General features: G+C 40.3%; 1 protein-coding gene across 4 annotated transcripts; it reads right to left on the minus strand.

Moving 5' to 3' along the window:
* Positions 1-3,252: 3,252 nt before the first annotated feature.
* Positions 3,253-23,939, minus strand: TACC3 (transforming acidic coiled-coil containing protein 3). Of its 4 annotated transcripts, XM_013960061.2 has the most exons (16): positions 23,848-23,939; positions 19,845-20,025; positions 19,545-19,690; positions 16,058-17,149; positions 14,698-14,797; positions 14,034-14,226; positions 12,947-12,999; positions 11,990-12,123; positions 11,788-11,899; positions 10,939-11,091; positions 7,979-8,055; positions 7,843-7,886; positions 6,586-6,746; positions 5,072-5,178; positions 4,731-4,851; positions 3,253-3,418 (listed from the first exon to the last, which is right to left on the minus strand). In XM_013960061.2, the coding sequence occupies exons 2-16, from the start codon at positions 20,022-20,024 to the stop codon at positions 3,353-3,355; spliced, it is 2,739 nt and encodes a 912-aa protein (XP_013815515.2). In that variant the 5' UTR covers position 20,025; positions 23,848-23,939; the 3' UTR covers positions 3,253-3,352. The 4 variants fall into 4 exon arrangements, with proteins under 4 accessions (XP_013815515.2, XP_067154421.1, XP_013815516.2 ...); XM_067298320.1 differs by lacking the exon at positions 23,848-23,939 and having other exon boundaries at positions 11,788-11,881; positions 19,845-20,188; XM_013960062.2 differs by lacking the exon at positions 23,848-23,939 and having other exon boundaries at positions 11,788-11,878; positions 19,845-20,186.
* Between the last annotated feature and the right edge of the window lie 316 nt (positions 23,940-24,255).

Here is a 24,255-nt window from a genome sequence, read left to right on the forward strand (position 1 = left end):
GCAAGGAGGTAACAAACTAGCCAGCTTGATTCTCATCTCAGCAATTCTACACCAACCAAATCAACTGAAACAAGCATACAGTATCTCACACAGGTTCATTAACCTGTATCTTGCCACCTATGATGTACGCCATCAAGGTGAATTCCTTCGCAGGGGACTGTCCAGCATTTGAGGAATGATAGTAAGAAAAATGATGCTTTAAACTAGGGAAGGTGACATTTACACAATACTTCTCCACTACAAATTGAAAAATACTAAATTCGTACAGATAGCATGAGCATTTATTTAGTTGGAAATGCATGCTGCACCTGCATAGAAAAATGCTGTTCCTTCTGAGCTGTTTAAAAGCAAAGGCCAAAGTGAATCAAGCAAAGCAGGAAAAAAGTCTCTGGCAAGCAAAATATAGTCATCCACACTGAAGGCTGGCTAATGCCTCCATGCTAAGCTTTGGGACCTCACACATTCAAAAACTCCCTGCTCATCCATTGCAGTATCCAGACATTTACAGTGATCTCCGCTCAAGTATTAGTTTTCAAATACCATCAGTTATCTTGTAAGCACTGATACAACCAGTAAACAGGAGAGCCTAGGACAGATTTCACACTGTACTGGTCAGATTACATTAGAAGTGTGCTAGATTATCTTCTCACATTTTACTGCTGTACAGTGTCCAGTATGTGTTGGCAAGATGCAATAACTTGCTGCACAAGGTGCAGTTCTTGATAACATGCTTGATAATGGACCAAATGAAAATTGTCAGGCACTGACCTCGCCATAGCATCTGTATCTGATATGCTGGCCTCATTCAACTGGACTTTTTCCTCTGCATCCACCTCCATCACCAGACTGGGGGCTGTGATGTTTGCAAGGGCTTTATACTCGAGCAACAGAACAAACATAAGCCAAATTAAGGCTCCCTTCCTCTCTCCAGCTAGCAGCTCTCCTCCCTTCACCCAGCAAGATACCAGAGCAGAGACACTCTATGTGCAATCAATATGGAGCCACAGGGAGATCTCGGGGCAGGTCACCTCAAGCAACAAAGGGAGGATCCCAGGAGTCCCTTATGCTGCAGTCTCTGCTGTTGCCTGAAGACCCAGAGAAAAAGGCTATACCCCCCCCCCGACACACACACACGAGCAGAATAGAAGGGCAAACATAATGACAAGAGTCTTTGTCCCCAAACTCTAAAGAATTCATTACATTATTATAATCAGGGCAGGGGTATGCTAACACTTTGGCATCTGCAGCACAGAAGCTTCAGATGGTATTATCACTATTTATATAGTCTGTTGGTATATATCACTTTGCAGTTCTTTGTCCTTTCCAACAAGAACCTTTATCAGAACAATTGTCTTATTACCATTAAGTGCAGTCAGAGTAGACAGGGACACTATCCAACTCTGCAATGCGCTGAAGCAAAGCCCAGTCTATTACAGTCAGTATTTCAAAGAGCAGCAGCTACATCTTATGGAAAGATTTAGTATTGCAAGTTCATTCCTGATGTGTGAATTTAATTTATGACAGCTTAGTTTTACATTAATCTAGCTTGGGATTCTGCTGAAATTGGAAATTGGATCCTTCTCTGCCCTATTCTACCCTTCCCTTTTTGTGTAAGATGTGATCCAATGCAAAACAGTTTCTCTCATTCAGCACCCTTTTCCCAGATCAGTAAATCTGTTTGGATCATCACACCCCAGTCACTTCTTTCTCCCCTGGCAAGGGGAAGTGAACAGGTCCATCATTTGTGACCACATCACCCCCAAACCACAGCCTTGAGTAATGCCTCCTATTTGAAGATAAGGCAGCAACAACCCTTTTTTTGTTCAGTCTGTTCTGTGACAAGTTTACTCTCTGCTACTGTCTGGCACTTTCCTAAGCCTTAAAGAAAACACGCAGTACAGCAGTTTCAGCAGGAGCTGAGCACAGAATATTGTTGCCACTGTTTTCATACAGACACTCTCAGGATAGTGCAGAAGTTAGAGAAAAGCTCATGTACCATGAATTTGGAGTCTGAGTTAACTATAGACCTGCTCTGAGCTATAGGATCTTCGTTCTATATACAATAGCCAATATACATGCTACTAACAGGTAGCTAGCTGTCTAAGGAGTAGACCTCAGACCTGCTAGGGACTGTTATTCATTTTTCCTCCTGCCATGGAGGATTACCCTGACATATAAAGAAACCACTCCAAAATAAGGAAAGCTAAGAGCACACCCAGCAGCACTCTTGAGAGCTAAATGCAACTACTAGTTAGGCAAGTGAGGGAATGAATTCCCAGTGACATTAAAATAAAAGTCAGTAGCCAGTGATGAGGCAATCCTGTTAAGTAGAAACAGCTCATCTGAGATATCAGTTGTTGCCCTAATTAAAGCTGACTTCATCTCAACCTCTGACCTGCAGCCTACTGTATTTCTCTCAAGGCCCTCCATAAGACGTATCACTTTGTTGGTCATTCTTTCAGGCAAGTGGCAGGCAGCTGTGGACTATGACCGGAAAGTCAATAGCATCAAACAGACTGAAGCCTTAAAAAAAAAAAAAAAGCAGAGCAGCAAGCAAGCCTGTCCTGCTATTCAGTACACCTTAGCTTCCCTGCTGCAACAGCAACTTCAGTGCAGTCATATAACCTTAAAATAAAGAAGCCCAAGTTCTACATTTCCACAACAATGAAAAATCCACCCCCCACCAAGTTTTGTTTGCAAATGAATAAAGTGCAAGACAACCCTATAAGAGATATTTTGCTTATTATTCACCTTCAAGATTAGTAACTGGTCTTGTTTTTTTGCAAACACTTAACTCAAATTCACACCAATAAGCAAGTGTCTCTTATAAAGAGGGAACATAGGTAACTGTAGGCAGGACATAACATTGTCTACTTAAACTTTCAGTTCTTATTTTATGGCATTTGTGACAGGTCAAGCTCTATTACAACCTTGTAACTCCAGAACATTTTGATTAAGAGGAGACTGCAGGATGTGCAGAACAGAGACACATCCTATGTTGACCCCTATCAGCAAAGCCAGTGGCTGTCAGTACAGAACCTTGGTGTTCCTGTTTAGGGAAAAGAGACTGAGGATGACAGGATTGACAGTGTGAGGATGACACTCAACAACTTTGAGTGACTTCTGTAAGAGTGTTTTTCATGATGAACATTGATAGCTACCAGAAGGGGCAACTGAGCTTGAGTATTTATGAGCTTGTCAATAAATTGATGTTTCCTACAAAAAGACATAGCCAATAATATACAAGAGAAGTGCAAATCAAGAGTTTTATTTTTTCCACATTATTAAAAAGTGAGTGAACACATAGGACAGGAATTCAGAGACTAGACATATTTACAAGGCAGTTTAACTACTAGATTTTTTCCATCTTCAAAATCAAGTCATCACAGATTTTTGTTAATTCATCATTTTCTTTAGTCTGTTAAGAATGGAAAAAGAAAACAGTGAGTTTCAGGTATGTCTAAGCTATGATACAGTGATTTGAGTCAAATAGTCATGTTTGCTAACACATGGAACAAAGTCCATTTACATGCTACTGACTTATGCAAATTTACTCTGAAGGATAGTCTACTTTTAGAAGGTTATAAGGTACCCTTAATAGGCCTGGCAAATGAGCCAACAGAATTTACTATATTATCTCTTTACTTCTGCAGACTTTCCCCATAATCTGAGATCAACAATCTTAGGAAACAAATTATCACACTCAAAGTCCTTTGGTTAGATACACTCAAATTCAAGAGAATAGTGACATTTAGATTTCAATTTTCACAAGAAAAACTTTTGTAGGATGACACTTGGACACTCACTGATATGTGGGGAAAAAAAATTCAATATATATCCATATATTCCAGTTTTTGTAACTCCTCATATAGTCAACCATTTTAATAAAAAAAGTTCTTAACATAAAATTTTGCTGTATTTATAACAAGAGAAAAACCAGTTCTGTGTTAATTGGCTCTTCTCATCTCACTATTTAAAGACCTATTATTTATTCAGCAACACAAACCCCAGCCCTAAGCCTGGAGATATAACACAGACATGGGACTTTTCTCCAGAAATGCAGGAATGTTCCAGCATTAACTACTTAGTCTTCAATGCTGGTAAAAATATAACCATGATGCAACATAAAACTAGTAGCAGGCATTTCCAGCAATATAATTTTTAAACCCTTAAGTTTTTCCTTTAAAAGGTTCTAACAAGTCAAAGTGATGTGCCTTTCCAAAGCATTCTAAAACTTCATCTATGCTATATGAAACACTGCAGTCAAATATCAGGATTAATGGCCTGAAAAACACTGAAAGAGTTCAGCCAATACAAAAAAGTCTGTATTAGTGTTAATGGCTTATAAATCATATGCTTAGCAACAAGCTGAACCTGTCAGTTATTCAAGATTCATTCTCAAATTCTGCCCTGTAAGTTGTTTAAGTTCTACCACTCCATCCCCTTCAGCAGTTCAGATAGCCTTCAGACACAGTGGCCTGATCAATTGCTTCTGTGACCCATCTACGGTAACAAATCTTTTGCCCACACAAATTTGTGCATATAGATGAGTTCTATCATGCTAGAGTTGTGCCCTAAGTTTCAATGCCTATTTCCCAGAGCCTGCCTGGACAGCAGCCAGCAAGAACAGCATAGCTAGTTAGCATGGCTACTTCTAGCACTGGTACAAGGCATTTCTTAAACTAGCTCAAGTAGTAATTTAGAGACTCACTAGTGACATTTTGACTAACCTTTTGTTCTAGGCTCCTCTCTAAGGACTGGATCCTCATTTGTTCTTTGCGGAGACTGGCTTGTAATGCTGCAGTCTCTGACTTGGCTCTGCTCCGTACCTGGGCAATTTCCTCATTTGCTCTGGAATTGAAGCAAGACAGTGTTTAAGCTCCCATCAGACAGCATAGAACTGTTCACACTGAATCACACTAGATTCTTGCACTTTGAAGGTTAATCCCCAAATTAAGTGTTTTAAGTCACACTAAAGTCTTGGCACTAATGAACCAAGTTCTGCAGCAACTCCAGCTGAGCCAGCTAAGTATTTCACTCCCAGTACTTGACTTCTTTACATGGTACTTACTGGTGCAGCTTTTCTTCAGCATGTGCCTTTAGTGCCTGATATCTCTGCTCTTCTTTCTTGATTCTGGCCAGGTAGTCTTCAGCACACTTTTTCAGAGCATCTTCATTCTATCCCAAGAGGGAGAACTTTAGTTAGCTTTTTACATGTTAGGAGCTAAGTATTTGAGACTGCAGATTCCTGGCCACATGTCTGCAAAGATAAGGTGGACAAGTGTCTCCACTTCCCAAATAGGTTATTTGACTATAGCAAAGTGGCATTATTTGCTTGAGAGTAACAGGAACAGTTGTCAACACTCATACAGCGGGTGAAGTTGTTCTTTTCAATCTCCCTCATTTTGCACAAACTAAAGTTTATCCTCCACCCCACCTTCTAAACATACTCTCTATCTAGTAAAAAACTTCTGGTAGAGAGAAAAGGCTACTGGGTCCTTGCTAATTATCTCTCATCAGTTTTTATTCTTTTAATCAACTTCATCTTAGTTTGCAATTGTCCTGAGAATAACTAGAAATCCAAGTACTTCCAGGAGTCCGTGAAAAGATGCAGGTTTTGGGCCCTGACACAAATGAATCCAACATTAAATAGCACCAAAGTTACCAACATTATCATACCTTGATTATTTTATGAGCTACTATAGCAAGTTGGAACTGTTTGAAAAAAGTGCTAAGACTCCCCACTTATTCCAGAACTTGAATTTAGCAGCTTGCTGTCTCCAGATGATGCTTTAGCTCTATGCTAAGGAGAAAGCTTCTACATTCATGGTGGAGAGCGGGAATGGACACAAGATGAAGAAAGATGTCTCACATAAGTTTCTGCAACACTAACATGTAAATGGCAAGACAGACATGATGCCTGTTCCTAAAACGTGGACTACCATGAACCTTATAACAGGCTGATTTTGAATTTAAGTAGGGGGCAGTAAAGGATAACTCGAGGACAACACATCTGAAGGCACATCCTCTTCATAGAAACTGATGCAGCTTTCATCCATTTCCCACACAGGGAAATTAGCTCAGTAGCTTCATTCCTCCCATCTCCAGAAATAGCTGTAGATGTTTTAGAACAAAGACCTGACTTTACTAGGCTTTGTTTTTAAGCTAAAGAACATCCCATCCAATAAAGCATGCGTTTCACCTTGTAATAGCAAAACCTCCTGAGCATCGATCAAGAATGTGGGGAATCAGGCTGCCCTTATGCAAGAATTGCTACATTTGAGTCAGTCTCCATGATTAACAAAGTGATATATTTATGCGTCCAGGAAGAAGTGTTTCATTCTTTCATTTGAGGAAACTTTGGCTTCTAACAGAAGAATGATCATCATACTTTAAGCCAGAATTGAATACCTAATAAATAGTTCATTTTTTAATCTTTAAACAGACCAAAACCTGGTACCCTGTTTTACAGGTAGTGCCTACAGTAACTAGTGGCTGCTCTAGAAATTCATCATTTCTCCAACTCTTATAGAAGGTAAATCTCCTTTATCTTGAAAGGATATTATCTGCATTATAGCATCTTACTTTGCGATAACCTTCTAGCACTTCTTTCTGTTTTTCAAATCTTTTGAACAGTTCAGAGAAAGATTTCTCCATAGAGTTCAGATCTGAAATAACTTGTTGCTTCTCTTCCACCATCCTCTGCATTTCTTTCTTTGAAAGCTCCTTCTGCTTGTGAGCATCCTCTAAGAAAGAGAGGGTAGCAGTGTTATGATCTTATGTTAGCTGCTGCATTAGCATAAAACAAGAAAGAAATCCATAATACAGACACATGACTTCCACACCACCAAATTATTGTTCTCTTAAGTAAAAAGAGACTTTCATAGCTTAGCCTCTCCTCCCAAAGGATATCGTACCTTTACTTTTAGGGAAGAGATTATATTCTGTTAATCTGCTGCATATTACCTTCTATTAACTCCAGAGGTCATTAAGGGTTGTGCTTATAAAGGAGCTTGTCCAAATACTTGGTTTTACTTTAAAAGGCTTGTATTCTAGTTCTATTACAATGTAGTCAAAATACTGCACTTGAGTTTACCATAACAGAAGCCTCAGATGTTGTGATAGAAACAAGGAATCTAAGACAACATTTACATGTTTTTTATTTCAAGGATACACAGTAGCTGGAAGATCTGGAGGAGACTAGGATAACAAGCTAAACCAGCATAGCAAACCCTTTAAGGTCAAGTTTTTGCTAGCACACCTGAACTATGTTTCCCTATAGTTTACTTTTTAAAAAAGCAGGAAACAAGCTGACATACTAATCAAGTCTCCTTAAAGAAACAAATTTAAGCAAGGCATAGATTCAGCAAATTCAGCTTTCAGCCAGGAGAATGAAGTTATATAATATGACTTTCATTCAGTGTCTTCATAACTTTGAAGTCACAAGTCTGACTGAAGCAAAGGGCAGATCTGTCCAGCCAGAACTCCTATTGACATCTAATCAGTTTATTACCTGACCTCATTTAACACCAGCTGCAGACATTTACATCTGCCAGTTCTAAAACACTAACAGTCCACACTCAACTAGAGAGCCAAATAAAAAGCCTAGTATGTTTATGCCTAACTTAGGAAGTCATTATTACCTACCAAGGTATATCAATATACACCACTCTGTTTGAATATACATAAAAGTTAACCTACAACTGTGTTGTCTGCAGCCATACACACAACCCATCAGCACTTGAAATGCTAATGCCATTAAAAGTGAAAGAGTACTGACTTCAGTTAGTAGTCTTATGCCTAGCATGCCCCTTCAAACTATTATGTAAATATGAAACTTACCCATCATTTGTGTTATTGTACCCTCAAACTCAGCAACTATTTTTCTGAAATAAAACACGAAAAACAATGTTGAACATAAGTTAGAAAAAGCAACTAGAAGAAATAAGCATATATCTAAATCAAGGCAGATGCTTACCCCATCTCCTTGTATTCCATATGAAGCTTGTCATACTTCTTTTTCCATTCTAGAGTCTCCAACTGCTTCTCTTGAACCTTGGGGGAGGAGGGGAAAGCAAAGTTCTCTATTTCTTTCATAGGAAGCGATGCACATTTTGAGTATCAAGACAGCCTGAAGGGTAACTTAGGTATACTTAGAATTTACTATGGGGAAATTTTGATTCTGTTGAACAGTTGGAATTTAAAGTGACATGTTTCATTACAAGTTTAGTTAGGTTAAACGAGATGACCTAGTATGATACTTAGGTTTCACAGAAGTAATTCCAACTGAATGCAACTGACATCTGTTAAGTGGCAAGACTGGAGCAATCTCAGTCCACCTTTTGACTACTCTTATTCATCTTACATGCAGTTCCTCGGCCAGTAATCTTCAGCCATGAAATAATCTCAAGAGTCACCTGTTCTCTTTTATTTAAAAAGGCAAACAAAACAAGCCACAGAAATCTACAAATCTTAACAGAAAAGAAAGCAAATACTGGAAGGTAGTTGCATTTAAAAAGAAATGTGTCTATTCACTCATGGAAGTCACTGCTGTTAAGTTTACCAGGACTTAAGGTTCTTACTGTTGGTGCAAATACAATCTATTAATTGTGAATGTCAAAAGCCTTCAGACATGCCACGCTGCAATCAATACATCTTCAAGATATTTCTAAGAGACACTATACTTTAGCATTAACAGGAAAGAAATATCTGATCATAGAAGGTGTCAAGAGGGCATGAGATTGCGATATATGAATTACTTATTTTTTTTATATATATGTAGTTGAATTGTTTGCATCACCTTTTTTGTGAGTTGCATTCTTCTGTATTTTGTTCAGCTTCAGTGAACTTCTGAATACAGAAGTTAATTTGTTTTCTCCATTACACAGACTTGATTTTTTTTAAATAGACTGTTTGATTTGTAGTAAGGACAGCCCATTCCTTATGCAGAGATCTTCAGCAACTGAATCTCTTGATATAGAAACTAATTATCCTGGTCAAGATCAGGTTGCAGTTTGAAGCCATTTTTATGCAACTCTCAACCCTCCCCCTACCACATTTCCAAATTTAACAACACTTCATCTTGAAGAATATCCATACCTACACCACAACAATTGAATTAAAGCAGAGCTCGCAGTAACAGTAGTAGACACTATAAGCAAGGTAGTATCTTTGCCTTAAACTCCAGGAAATTCAGTTTTGTCCTGGGGGTTTCTTTTAAAACTATAATGCTGATAGTCGATTTTGCAGTGTTGGAAGCCACCTAATGACAAAGGAGCCTAAATATACACAAAACAGCCTGGAAGTTTAAATAAGAGAAGATGAGAGCACCTGATTACTTCTTGTTTTCCCTCAAAGTTGCACAGTATACTGCAGTTCAGAGAGCTCTACTGTGACTTTTGGTAGTTTTGAGTCAAAAGTGAATTGTAAAAAAGAAAGTACCAAAAGATATAGAGAGAATCTGACAAACTTTAAATTCATTATGGAACTAAACACAAAGATATTAATAATTGTGAGGTCAAACAAAATTTGACAAAAGCAAAAACACAAAGATAGAAACAATTAGAAGCTTTCATTTGCTAAGTCAAATGAAATAAGTTCACTAGACCCTCAAAAAGCAGGTTTTCATGAATTATATATATATCCAGAAGGAAAACAGGGTCCCCCCCCCAAGTAGTTTCACAAAAAATTAAGATTATCTTAAATTCAGGTTGTCATGCTTTCAGATTAATACAGTATATCTTGCTAGAGTCATCCAGTCACACCTGTCTCACTGCAGCTATGTTTACCTGTTTAAAATGGTTCTTTGAAATCAGAGCACCAACTAAGATATTATAAGCTTTACTTCCTGCTATGTAAGTTCTCCTTGTTTTTGCTCACTGCACTAAGGTCTGCTCCCTGCCAAAGCTGTACTTATTTCCCATTTCATGCACTACAGAATACACAAGGTAAAGTTTCCTCCCAAATGAGGGACAGAAAGCAGTTCTGCAAAACTTTCACTTCTAGAAGAACACCTCTGTACCTTAAAGAAAAAGAACTGTAAAGCAGCAAATGGCCATAGGCACTGGTAATCTTCATAAAGGGTATTTGGTGCCCTTAGTCTGACTGCAGTGCAGTTGGTCAGTCATTCTGAATGCTTCTTCAGAAGTTAATTTTGAAATGACCACAGGAAGTGATGCAATTAGTTTTACAGAGATTTTAGGTATAAGTACTCCTTTTACATTAAATGGTATTGGTAAGTTTACATAATCCAAAAGCCATAATGAAAGAAGTGCTCAGATTTTTGTAATGAGGGGACATACCCCTCTTCTTGCATCAGAAAAAGATGAGGGTCAAAAAGCAATTTCCATAGTGATACAGTTGCAGAAGATTCTTGACATCCCACTGACTCCTTCCTTCCTCCTCCACTTACATTACTTCCTTCCAGTGTTCCAGACTTCATTTTTTCTTAGTTTAGCAGCTGGACACATTGTCCTCTCCCTTTGTCCTATGCCTCCCCATTCCACACAAAAAAATAACACCATACCCTTTCACTGCACTGCCATTACAGCTTTACTTTGTTTTAGGGATATAGTTATAATCAAAGAAGCCCTCCTTCCTGTAGGCAAGAACAGGCAGTTCTTGCATAGTTTAATAAAAAGTGTTTAGATCACTGATATTAAGCCTCCATACATTCCATCTCTTGATAGTAAATCCTTGTTTAATACTGGCCAGCACTAGGCAGAAGCTGACTGAAAATGAAGTTTGCCATATTTCCTTAGATATCAGCCCTGAAGAGTTCTATAGCTCTTACTTCTATCAAGTTCACAGTAAGCTTTTCAGGATGAGATGCTTATTCCAAGTCTGATGAAAAGGACTATCAGGTATAGAGAGGTGTATCATAAACCACACAAAGGGGATTTTTAAGTTTAAAGTTTTGCATTGGAGGGATCACCATACCTCTTTTTTAACCAGTTCGACAGCTGCATCCATGTCTTTTTGACTATATTTTAGCACATCTATAATAGCATCCACTACAGTGTTTGCGGAAGCAGCAAAAGGCAGTGGTGAAACATCACTGGTCAGAGAGTCTGGAATTATGGGACCTGTAACCTGCAAGGAAAGAAAAACTGGAGTTTTAACAGATTTTGATTTCAATACAGTTGAATAGCTGTATGTAGAATATCCCAAGCTAATTCAACATATTTAACTTAAGAAACCTCCAAGCTACCTCCATAATTTATCATAACTTTGCTACCTTGTAGATATTTTGTAGAACTACTATACAATTATTTTCGAGGTGTTAAAGAAACTGCTATCTACCAGTTACAATGAGCAGAAACAGCAACAGCAGATGACATCATACTATGTCCCACAGTAAATCAAGCACCAGTTTGGGATAAACTGCTGTGTAGATCTCTATTCAAAAGCAATGCTCACATTATAAACCTTAGGCTGTACAGCATCAAGATTAATTGAAGTAGTGCTCTTATTTTTGATGTTTCAGCTGCATGAAAGACTGCTTAAATAAAGCATTCTTAAGAATGGTTTAAATTCTCTTAGAGAATGTGCAGTGCTACTAGTTTCCACAAAAGAGATAATATGCAAGGACATGAAGTCCATCAAAAAGTTCAATTTTGATATCACTGGGTATCCAACCTCATTTCTAAGATGACAGTTTAAATAAGCATTTTAAGTATTCTGTTATCCATAGAAGTTTTGCACGATAAATCTTGAATCCAGAACACTACCTGACCCCTTCCCCCAAAATATCAACAAGAAACTTGGTATCATTTCAGGTATCCTTACAGAAGTTGTAAATGTTCCCAGAAGATCTAGTCCTTTTGGTTTTTCTTCATTTTGAAGATTTACTGCAGTCTTTTCAGCTTCCTCAAGCAATCTGCTTAAATCAGCAAAAGGACTAAAAATGAGCAAATGTAGTCAATTGTGTTCAAGTGCTGCCTTTCTTCGTAAGGCTATGCACTACAGTTTAGATTAAATCAATACCTACCCACACTGAAGCGGAGCAGTCATAATGCTCATATTTGTTTCAATAGTACCAGAAATCGGTTTTCTGGGACTGTCTCTCAACAGAGGGTCAAACTTCAAATACAGCGACTGTTTCCTCAAAGCAGACTCTTTGAACTGAGGAGAAAGAGGCATAACTAGCAGATTTGCCGCCTTATAGTGTAACTCTAGCACACACAATCCTCTGGAGGGAGGGCGAGCCTATTCTTCTGTGGCAGAGTATTATTCTCAGGAGAACAATTATGTAACAGAAGTTGGTGCCCACAAGCTTAAGTCCTTATGTAACATCAAGTGAACTCAAAGTCCTTTGCTCACAGACAGAACCAAAAAGGCAAACTTTCATGAACCTTTCAAAACCAGCAGACCTATCTGACAGGGAAAGATGGTATGTAAACTGAGTGAGCAGTGTATGTTAGCCTCTGCTAACACAAGGCAAACATGGTGGGATTAAAAAAAAACAATTTCAATTCACTGTATATTCATAGTCACTCCTACTCTGGGCCCGAAGGAAGAGAAAGAATAATTAAGCTGTATTAATTTAAACATGACATTCCTGATTTAGAGACAGACTTCCTGAAATTTTCCATAAAAAAGAACTTTGAAAGATACTGCTTCAAAACAGTGATCCTGCACTTCCAAAAGCATTATGTTCTCACAGCTTTAGCAAGCAGAGATGTGAAACATATCCATCTCAATTTCACTACCAACAGAAACAGCACCTCTGCAAACAAACACAAACAAAGCACAGAGTCTGATCCTTAGCAGAACTGCTTGTAACTACATCTCTCCCCCAGCCTTAAAGATACGTTCTTTTGAAACAGAATATATATTTCTATGGTCAAGTTCATTCCATAAAAGCATCTAAGGCTTGACAGTTCCCTTTTCTCTTCCTTTCCCCTTAGGCAGGAAGGATAACAAAACATTTCAGTATCATACTTACTGATGAAGTTCCAAACTGTTCCAGATAGTCTATTTCTATGCCCATTCCTAGAACTGGAAAAGAATTATACAAAAGATGTGCAATATTGTCATATTATCTTAGCAAAGCATCTACAGATTGAAACAGATATGTATAGGCAAAAAGCAAATAAATTCCTGTCTCATCATCATTAGTTTTCCACTTACCACAGAAGTCTTATACTTCAGAATGGAATTAAAAAGGCAGAGTTTTCTAAGCCAAATGAACTTAGCTTCCATTTCCCCCAAATGCATGTTAAATTCATAGAATTTAACACACATTTGAAGAAATTCTGTTGTTCTATAGTTAAAGTGGCAAGCACACTTGGATATTCTACTGCTTTATACAATGCCCCATAAAAGGCTAAGATTACCAGTCTGACCATTCGAATTAGTACACAGCTCACAGCTGTGATCACACAAGTTATCATGGTCATTTCTCAATACATCAGTTCCACTCAAGTACTATGTGACACACTGCACAGCAGTCAAGGCGTTGGCTCATCCTTCCACACAATGCTCCTACAAGCAATAACCCTTTCAGGTGGTCCGAAGTCTTGGCTATGCAGTAAGCTTTCAAGACCCACATGCGAGTGCAGAAAGACCACTCATGCTGCAACAAGCAATCAGCATTCAAGCAGTGCTGAGGGCCTGCAGTAAGCTACAAGACTCAGATACAGGCAGTTATATGGCTCTAATGTTCTCAGTTTAGAAAGTACTTAACACTAGAAGTGATTTTGAGGGCAGAGCATGTATTTTTAGCACAGAAAGCTGTCACTGAAGCTCCAAAGACACCATTTCTATGCCAGAATAAAGTTCATCCTCTCAGGCAGCAGATTATTGCTATTAGCCAGCTATTGGAATTTAGCATAATCCAGAGAAGGTTAGAAGTAATCTTCGATACATTTCCCACCCCTGCTATTTATTGTGATTTTTACAATCCTTTTAGGATAGCAAAAGAAGACAAGAAAAAGTAGAATCAATTGCCAATATTGAAGTAGAGAAACAAAGATATTGAGTGGTTATTTTAATAGCATCTTTCCAAGTCTGTCCTAAAAATCTGCTCTTACCTTCTGCTGATGGTCTGAACTGCTCTTCAGATTCAGTGCTAGCTGTCTGGTCATCTGCTATTATCTCAGTTCTGTGGGAACTAAGTTTAATTTCTTCTGCAGGCATTGAGCTTTTTCCACTGTCAACCGAAACTAGGTTATCTTGAGAGGGGACATTAGCTGGAGACAGTTTAGAGGGATGCATTTTCTTCTCCTATAGAAGGAAAGCAATCCTTTTTACTGTTAATATAACACTTTACTTGTAATATGAAAATATATTCAGTATCATAATGATCAAATTGGTTTGTCAAACTAGCTGGGCAGCCAACATAAACCTCAAAAGTTCATAGGCACAGGAACTAAACAGTACTACCAAGGCGTTGTTTAAGCATAGTTCACATCAGACAGGAGTCACTCTTTAGAGTTCACACCCTTAGGTTTGTCCTTATACGCTATTGCTGATCAAAAAGAGAGATACTATGTACCAAGCTACCAATTTTGCTGCCTCTGATGTTAGCTTCAAAAGAAGTCTGTGCACAGTTGATAGTCACTCTAAAACTGATGAAGATCCTTAAAAACCAATTCTTACACAAAATACCAAACAAGGGATATAATGGTGAAGTCAAGAATAATTTTGCTCTATTAAACAACTGGCCAAGAAATTGATATCTTTCCTATACATCACCATGGTTAGTTGTCCTGGAAGTTCAGCTTCTGTTTGAATTCCTAGCTTGTCTTCTTGAACTCCTGGCTTGTCTTCTGCCACACTCCGTTTACTGATTTCCCTAAAGAAAAAAAGGTATCAACAAAGTCACCTAGACAATTCTGAATTCTGTTTGCTAGATATACTGAAACACTGAATAAAATAAGCTTATTTGAGAGCTTCTACCGCTGCAGTACAGAAAGCTTCAAGGGTGGGGATGTAAATTCACTGTCTTTCCTGATGACACTTAAGTGACAGAAAGCTCTGTTCATCAGAAGCCGTGCTATCTGGGAAGCAGAGAAAGTCACAGCAGTATCACAGAAGAGTCTTACACTTGACTTAATACCCTTGACTTATTTGTATCTGTAAAGGCCAAATTATTTTTTAAGATGAACTTTTTAAAAAAAAAAACGAACTAGGATTTACAAGGCAGCCTGCTACACTTTCCACCAAAAGAACGCAGCATGACTATTGGTGTAAAGCTTCATTAGAAGTCCAATACTTCATTTATTGATGACAGTGTAAGTATTATTTACCAAGTGAAAAGTTACAAGTAGCTGATCATGGTACACAGGGAGTAAGAGAGCAGACACTTGTTTCTGCCAAATGAACATCTCATGAAAGTTTACTTCAGGAAAGCATCTGCCTATAGTAATGCAAAAGCTGCTGACAATTTAATAGTTACAATTTCTAGGAAACAAAACACCATCTCCCATTCTCAAGTGAGAAGAACTCTACTTTAATTTGGTGACAGAAAAATGCAACATTTATGGGAAGCAGTTTTTTAATTGGAAATAGCATTCAGATCCCAAGACAATGCAAGGAAGGAACACTACTCACAGAGCTCAGCCAGTACTTTAACTCACTTCAATCAGCCCTTAATTCCACACTGTAAATATGGAACAGAACTGTCTAGTCCCTTCTCATGCTGCATAAAGCACAACTGTGCCAATTAACTCTCCAGTCACATCAAAATACATAGTTCTTTTGAAAGATAGCAGCAGCTACCTGATTCTCCACACTTGGTTCTTTATCCTCACTCCTCCAAAATTAGAATAATTTGACCAAGGTATTAATGCTCTTCCCACATAAGCCTGTTCTCTTCCCTTCCTCAAGATTTAAGAATAACTTTTGCCCAGACCTAGCCATTTCCAGATGGTTTCCCCAACAAGATCTTTGCCATCACAACCCATTATGCTAGAGATGACATGTCAGAAGTTCGCCCATCTAGCTGAGGGAGAAACTCAAGGAGTTAAGAGTCCCTTTGTTATAAAAGATAAACCATCTTTTCTCACAGAAGAGTTCAAGGTACTTCTACATTCAATTATGCAGATTTACTTACAGACTTCCAGGATCTCTTTCCTCAAGAATCTCACAGGTAGTTGTCATGTTATCCTGCTCCACTGGAAGAGACTCCTTCCTTGACAAGGTACCATCCTGCTCCTCTTGCAGATGAGCTTTTTGAGTGCTAGGTTTAGGGCACTTGGGTGAGCTGGAAATTTTAGAGCCTCCTCCAAATGGATTAAAGTTTGGATCATCAAGTTTGTCCCAGTCAAACTTATAAGATGCTTTGGGAACAGGAATTTCTTCTTCCACATTACTTACACTTTTCACTTCAGTATTCTCTGTTTTTGTTTTAGCACTAGGAATTTTTTTGGAAGGTGGCTTAATTCCAGGTCTTTTACCTAGTTTCTTAGGAGGTGGTTTTCTAGCAGTGGTATTATCAAAGTCAAATTCCAGTTTTACTGGTCCAGCCTTGGTGATACCAGGCTTTTCTGCAGGTTCCCCCTTGGAGATACCAGGCTCCTCTGCAGGCTTCGACTCTTCTGTGGAGGGTTTTTCTGCTACTGAAACATTCTGAAGCTTCGGTTCCCCAGTTTTAGAAGAATCAGTTGCATCAGAACTACTAGGATCCAGTTTGCCAGATAATTGTACAGAATGTGCAGGTGCATCTGTTGATCCCACAGAGTTAGTGCAGCTTACTACATTGGAAGTAGATTTCACATCCTGCACAGAGTCACTGATTGCTTGCTTAGGAGTCAGCTTGTGTTTGTTAGACTCCTCTAACTCTGTCAAAACAGATTCTTTTCCAGAGAAAAGTATGTTTTCCTCTGCACTGGAGCTCTCTGTACTTGCTGCAGTTGAAGGAAAAGGAACTGTATCATCCAGTGGAAGAGAATTACTACTTTTTTCAGAAACTCTCTCAGGACTGCTAGATACAGGAGACTTTTGTAGATTTCCAGGGGAATTCTGCAGCTGCACTGAACTCTGAAAGGGATTGATGTCATTCAAGTTATCAAAGTCAATATTGTAGGAACCTCGGCTCTTCACTGGCATTTCATCATCTGGGTAAGGAGCAGCACTAACCTTCTCTGGCATTTGTGTATTTGACTGTGTATTACTTGCTTCAGCTTCAGTTTTTTGAAGACGATTGCTGCATTGAAAGAGTCAAATCACACATGATATAACTATTTTTCAGATATCATTTCAAATCATGTTTAAAAAGATGATTTGCACAAGTAGTTTTGTATGCTCTAGAACAGTCTTAATTTTTTATGTAGTATGGGAGCTGACAGCAAAAGAATAGCATAACAAAGAATCAGTTGCCATCAAAAGAGCCTGCAATTATGAGATGGTATACATGAACTACAGGAAAAAGAGTCAGTCCTTAAAGGTACTCAGTATTCCTAAGCTATCCATTTGACACAGCCAGCTTCTCTTATTCCAGTCACCACTGTGACAGCTCTACTCATCACAGTAAAACTGACATTTCCATTTCACTGAATAGTCCAAAACACGTAATACTCAGGATGAGTTAACAACAATCAGATCAAACACAGGCACAACTGCTAGTACATCTTCATGGTGATTTGTCTATGAGTCATGACTAACTCAGACTAGGCTCAAACTAGGATCATGACTCACTTCTCCCACTTCGTCCATTACTTTGTCTGGTCATTCTGGCCGATTTTGTATGTCTGAAAGTGTGCACCAGCATTTCATCTATGAGGTCCTACATATCAGAACAGAACCTGGACTTCAGGTATTCTCAACTCTGTACAACACCAAAGCTGAAGAGCAAAGCAGTCTACAAGAAAGTAAGTTCTCTCCAGTAAGAGAAAGAAGTAAGATTCTAACAGAAGAAGCAAGTTAAAGAAAGAGTTTGTATACTCACTACTGCTGGGTATTCTACAAGTTACTGCTCTCTGTTATTTCCCCAAGCTTAACTTTTTTGAGGCTCATCCTCAGACTACAGAGAGTTAAGCCATTACTTCCTGAAACAGTATTTCCTCCTATTGTTTTGTCCCTGTGCAAAGTAATTATTTGTGTGCCATTCATATCTGCTATAGAGCAGAACATGATTAAAAGCTGCTCAGTAAAAATACTACTTTGATAAACCTGAAAGTAAAGGCTGGAGATAAAGGTCAGAAAGTTCTTCTCACCCGGTTTGAGTGCCTCTTCCCTGCAACAGTTCAGCCCCAGACTTGTCTAACTAGTCAGGCCCCTCCCATTTTCTTTCAGTATTTAACCCAATAAATGCCAGTCTAGAGAAAGATATCTACTGGAAACTTAAAGGACATAATTTTTTTTACTAATTCTCTCTAAAGAAAGTAATTCAGCAACATGCAGTTTTTAATTTTAAAATACAGATTTGTTTGTAGCAAGAAGAAAAGCAAAAAGGATATATACAATACAAGCAATGCCTTGACACACAATTACATCCCTAACTAAAAACAGTTAGGGGCCAGCTCTTAACTCCATTGAGCTGTATACGTATTAGATCTTCATTTATTCATGCGAACAATAAGTTTGAGCCATAGATGCAATTAAGCAAATAGTTTAAAAAATGTGGTGGCTTACTTTTCTAAGCTACAGTATACATGCAAGTTAATAACTGTTGAAGTGAATCCAACAATTTAAGGGGCACTGAGAAGTTAAATAAGGACTGATCATCCACTGTTTTCATCTTTCTCCCTTCTCCCCTTCCCAAATGCAAAAATAGGGGGCTAAGTAAAACTAACATGTAGTTTAAAACAAACAAAAGGACATATTCCTCCACAGAAGAGGAGGCTAAGCTCCAAGACCTCTTGCCACTAGACATTACAGACATCAGACGTTTACAACAGTTTAAAACAAGGTTGAAAAATTCAGTAAGAAAAATATCCACTGAGAGCTATTAAATAACATAATAGCATTGTATCATTGCTATACTATTATAACAGTATCTCTAGTGAAGAGGTTGCAAAACCTTAAGTTGCAACACTGCAGACTGCTCTTCTCTAGGCAGCTGCCATTGGCTACACTGGGACACAGGCTCCTAGGCTAGAGATGCACAAACTACTTCTAACTTGGGATTGATGCTACATTCACTTCAGGTTGCTTTTTTTTGTTTTGAATCTTAGCACTGACTCAAGATGTTAATTCAAGCCAACTCTTCAGAAGACACATCTTAAGAATTAAATTTAAAGAAATAAAATAGTACTTGGCATTCAAAAAAATTTGAAGACTTGGCAGATAAACTTCAGACAGTTATATAGTCTCACAGGAAAAAGGTTATTGCAGGAAACAGTTTTGTATTCTCTGCCTAATGCACTTGCAGAGACAGAAACAGAGCTCAGTAATCAATATTGCAACCAAGATAACTGTCATTATTTCTCAGAAAGCTTTAGCTTTGAAAAAAGTTTGTGCATCAAGTTCAGCACTAATTTTGATCCTCTTATGCAGTTTACATAATTCTCACTCATTATAAAATTGTTTATTTAAAATGTAATTTTGTAACTTTCTTGAGTATGTCCTGTATTAAGACTACTAGCAGTGACATTACTTACTCAACATTGTTGAATGCAGATAAAAGATCATCCTCTGGGGCTTCCCTGCAATCATCCAGTGTAAAAGTAGCCTCAAGTTTGTCTGTCATGGTAGGACTTAAGATTTTTCGAGTCTGAGGGTCTCTTAGAGGAGTTTGAAAGGTTACCTTGGGGGGTGGGAGGGTAGGAGGGAAAGGAGGAAAAGGGAAGAACATGAACAAAGCAATATTTTCAAGCTTCAAATAGCATACATGTTCAGTTCAGTGTCAGAGATTGTAGAAGGAAGAAGAAAGAATATAATCAATACAAAAGCATATTTACCTTCATAGCTTTTGCCACACTTCGTGGTGGAAAGTTTTCTTTCTGTGACAGGCGCAGAATGGATGGTCTCCCTGTAGGTTCCGGTGGTGTAAAGCAAAAGCCACAGTTTTCCGCTGTTAGATCATCATTGATGTTTTCACAGTTTTCTCCATTTTCTGCATTTAAAATCTGCAGACTCATTCTAGAATATCAACACACATACAACATCACACCATGAATGAGAGGGTGTGGCTGGCCAGATGCGCTTTCAGATAATCAAACACACTGAAGCCTGGCACTTGCTAGCAAAGAAAGATTAACAGCTGCAAAAGGAGTTTTAAGAGTATTAAAAATCCTGATATGAAAGGATAACTCGGACCACCCTGCAGGCATCTAAACACAGCATTTCCACAGACACTCTTCTTTTGATATGAGTCTAAAAGTTAATTGCTGATCTTACACTTTCTGCAGCTGACGTATAAGCCTATAATTAATCTGCCAATCCTTTAAAGGGAGCTATATCATTTAAAGATTTCTTCATTCCCAACTCCTTAAGGCCAGTAGGGCCACTGGGGTGCAGTCATGTCTCTTATGGTAGGGCATCTAACTAAGCAAAATTACAGCCTTTGCAAAGGGCAAATCATCATTTCTCCATTTTATTCACATGGCCTCATTACCACACCATACACCAGTAAATACCAAAACAAATGTGTTTAGTTAAGGTGTGTTTAGGAGCAGAGTTCTGAATAAAATTATTCAAATTTTCCTTGCACTGTCTGAACACATGTGGATTTTGTAAAGGCACATAAGTGCTTAAGAATCCTTTGTTTTATAAGCATTATTGGTATGAAAACCTGAAAAAAATAAAACTTGTAATAAAAATATGTATTTCTTAAACATTGCTTTTACATTAGACATACAAAAAGCTTTACAAGACCATATAGGATGATCTAATTTTACTAGTATTTCAAGTCTGAAGAACTTGGAACTAAAGCTTGCATCACATCTAAGATTAAGGAGGAAAATAAGTTAGAGAGAAAGAAAATATTCAAGTATCCCATGCAAGCTAACACCTTATAGAACTTCAGTCCACCTTTTATTCCCATTAGAGCCTCCTCTGGTGGTCTTTTTAAAATCAGTAGTAGCTTCACCAAGTATTGTGGGGAAGGGGGGGGGGAGTGAACAGAAAGACAAAAAAAGGCAAAAAAGAACCAGCTGACAGAAAGCATATAGCAAGAATTTGGCATAGCCACTGCCCATCAAGGATGATTCCCAGTAAGTGCATAGTTATCAGTCAAACTGTTAACAAAGCCATTTCTTCCATAAGAATGAATGCAATGGAGACATACACAGGGACCTATGAAAGATAATCAGTATCATCAGCTGAAGGAGATGCTGGCTTTCTGGACTACATCACCCTTTCAAATGATCAAATGCTTTGTTTGAGATCAAACACCTGACAATTTGCTCCATCAGTGAGCCAAGATCAGTCAAGTAAATCATCTGAAGACAATGACAAAAACAATCTTTCAGAAAGGTAACAAGAACATTCACACTGGAAGTTTTATATCTTGTTTTCAGATTTACTGTCCATGTGTTTAAATCTGTGTATTTAAGTCTCTGCACACATTCGCCCACTCTTACATTAATCCTTATGCAGATATTTGCTTCACTATCCACTGAACTCAGCAGCTGTGTCTGCAAGACAGACAACAGCAGAGAGTTTTACACTATCAGCAATGGAACACAAACAATAGCTAAAGAAGCAATAGCAAGCAGGTTATGGCTGTATTTGCTATTTCTGTTTGAGTCATGCTTTAGCCCAAGTTATTTTATACCTAAAAATTATATTAACAATTTATGGAACTTGAAGTGCAATCAACTTCACTGTTTCCCTTTATTCCTCCAAGCTAAAATTGAAACAACTGATCAACAGTCGAATCTTTAAAAACCTCTAGTTATTTAATGTAGCTAGCTAGTTTAAAAACAAAGCCTAAGATGAGATAAGATTGACAGTACCTTCCAACACAACCTCAAATGAGCCTTCCTTGCTCATGGGAGACTAAGTTTATTACATTGAGCTGTTTATGCACCATTGCCAGATCAGATTAAATACCCAGTATACTGACACGATGCACACATACCACATTTACCCACAATTTTAGATATTAGAAACAAACTCCACTTTATGGGATTAAATCATTAAAATAATTATGTATTTAAAATATGTGCAAGAAAGTTGATCTAGATTTTATTTTCACAACCTCATCAGCTAGCAGCTGTGAGAAACAAGGTAAGAGGAAGGAAGACTTTAAAAAACTAAGATTTTTGTTTTGTTTAAAGAGGTCAGTGTCCAATGCATGCAAGTTCATGTTGCAAAAACATGGTTTTCCCACTATGGCTATTTAAAGATCCCAAAATGAAGCCGCTTCACATTTTAAAAGAATATGCATTTCAGCACAAGTGGCAATCTTTCACTCCATACTTAAGAATGAACATAAATCCAATGATACCAGGTAATTAGACCTCAGGTATCCATTATTTATGACATCAGGCTTTGCATAAGACCTGAAGAGGATGCTAGACCCCTTTAATTAGAGCTTCACAGCAGCTGCTTGCACCCTGATGGCCATTAAACAGCAATACCTAGAACACCATTGGATCCTCAAATGCCTAAAAAGGCCACTGAACATGCAGGGCAAAGAGATGGATTCTTTTTTTTTTTTTACTTAATTATCCTCCGAGATCCTCTAGCAGTTGAGCTGCAGAGCATTGGCCTCCAGAATAAAGTGCATGCTTAGTGTTCCAGGCTAAAATGCATGTGTTAGCACAATTCATAAATACTTAAAGGAATTGAGATATATGCTGTTGTGAAGGTTTCCAGACAAACTGACAGAGCTGACAGCTGTACTTCTAGTGCAAACGCAGCAGTCCAGAGCAAATAAACGCTTCTGGTTAACAGACTCCTCCCGCCAAAGCCGTGGCCTCCGTGTGACCACAGAGGTCCCCGCCTGAGCAGCTTCGCCCTCAGCAGACCCCCTGAGGAAGGAGAACTAGCAGCAGCGGCAGCCAAAGCAAGCTCGGGAGGCAGCAGACGCTGAGCTGCAGCCCCGGGGGGCGGCGTGTCCCGTCCGTCCGTCCGTCCCCGCGGCACCAAACACCGCCCGCCCCGCCCTCCGGGGCGTCGAGCCTTGCTGCAGGGAACAAGCCCTACCCTACCCCTACCCCCCCTCCCCCAAGTCACGGGGGGCTCCCAACACCCTCAGCCACCTCAGCTCTCCCGAGACACCCCACAGGACCCCTCAGGCCCACCCCCACGCTTACCGGGGTGTCCCCGAGACACCCCCAGCCCCCCCCACCCCCAAACTCACCGGGGTGCCCCGGAAACCCCTCGACAAGAGCCCCCCCGAAGCTCAGAGGTGCCCCTAAGCCCCATACCACCCCAAGCTCAGAGAGGCAGCCCCCAGCCCCACACCACCCCCCCCCCGCTCACAGAGGCGGCCCCCCAGCCCCCCCCCACGCTCACAGAGGCGGCCCCCCCAGCCCCCCCCCCACGCTCACAGAGGCGGCCCCCCCAGCCCCCCCCCCCGCTCACAGAGGCGGCCCCCCCAGCCCCCCCCCCCGCTCACAGAGGCGGCCCCCCAGCCCCCCCCCCCGCTCACAGAGGCGGCCCCCCAGCCCCCCCCCCCCGCTCACAGAGGCGGCCCCCCAGCCCCCCCCCCCCGCTCACAGAGGCGGCCCCCCAGCCCCCCCCCCCCCGCTCACAGAGGCGGCCCCCCAGCCCCCCCCCCCCGCTCACAGAGGCGGCCCCCCATCACCCTTAGACTCACAGAGGCGGCCCCCGATCTCCCTCAGCAAGACCCTCCCGCACTCCCACTGCATCCCAAAGCTCTTGGAGGCGCCTCCGAGACCGCGAGAGCTCCCTCGACTCTGCCACTCCCCCACTCAGCGGGGCGGCCCACGGCTCCCCAAGCCTTTCTCGCCACCAGGGTGCCCCCACTCCAGCTCCCCAACGCCCCCGCACCTGCCGGCGTGCCCCGGGTACCGAGTCCCCGCCGTGCGCTCGGCGGAGGCGATGCGCGGGCTCGCAGTCCCCACTACTGCAGCCACCGTCGGACAGCACCGCCTCAGCCGCCGCCGCCGCCGCAGGATTTCAAATTTCAACGGCGGCCCCAGCCCGCCAATGGGCAAGGGGCATTCGGAACGGCCTCGCCAATCGGGAAAGCGCCCTGGAAGGGGGCGGGACCAGCCGCTGCCCCCTCGCCAATAGCCCCCGCAGAAGGGTGTTTTCGCGGAGGGCGATGGTGCTGCGTGGGGCATGCCGGGAAGTGTAGTTCGGGGGCTTCCATCATGGCGCCCCGCCGAGGTGGACAACGGCCGAACGCTTCAGCGCCCGGCCTCAGACACACGCTAGGGGAAGCGCTGGCCAGCA

The sequence above is a fragment of the Apteryx mantelli genome, chromosome 5, assembly GCF_036417845.1.
Source record: "Apteryx mantelli isolate bAptMan1 chromosome 5, bAptMan1.hap1, whole genome shotgun sequence".
NCBI classification, from domain to species: domain Eukaryota; kingdom Metazoa; phylum Chordata; class Aves; order Apterygiformes; family Apterygidae; genus Apteryx; species Apteryx mantelli.

What these genes read in the sequence shown, in the direction of transcription:
- TACC3 (XM_013960061.2), bottom strand. Translation starts at nt 20,024, where the DNA reads ATGAGTCTGCAGATTTTAAATGCAGAAAATGGAGAAAACTGTGAAAAC. An exon ending in GTTCAGACCATCAGCAGAAG is followed by an intron (nt 13,000 to 14,033) that starts GTAAGAGCAGAT and finishes ATTCTTTTCCAG; the next exon opens with TTCTAGGAATGGGCATAGAA. An exon ending in TACAATAACACAAATGATGG is followed by an intron (nt 6,747 to 7,842) that starts GTAAGTTTCATA and finishes TCTCTTTCTTAG; the next exon opens with AGGATGCTCACAAGCAGAAG.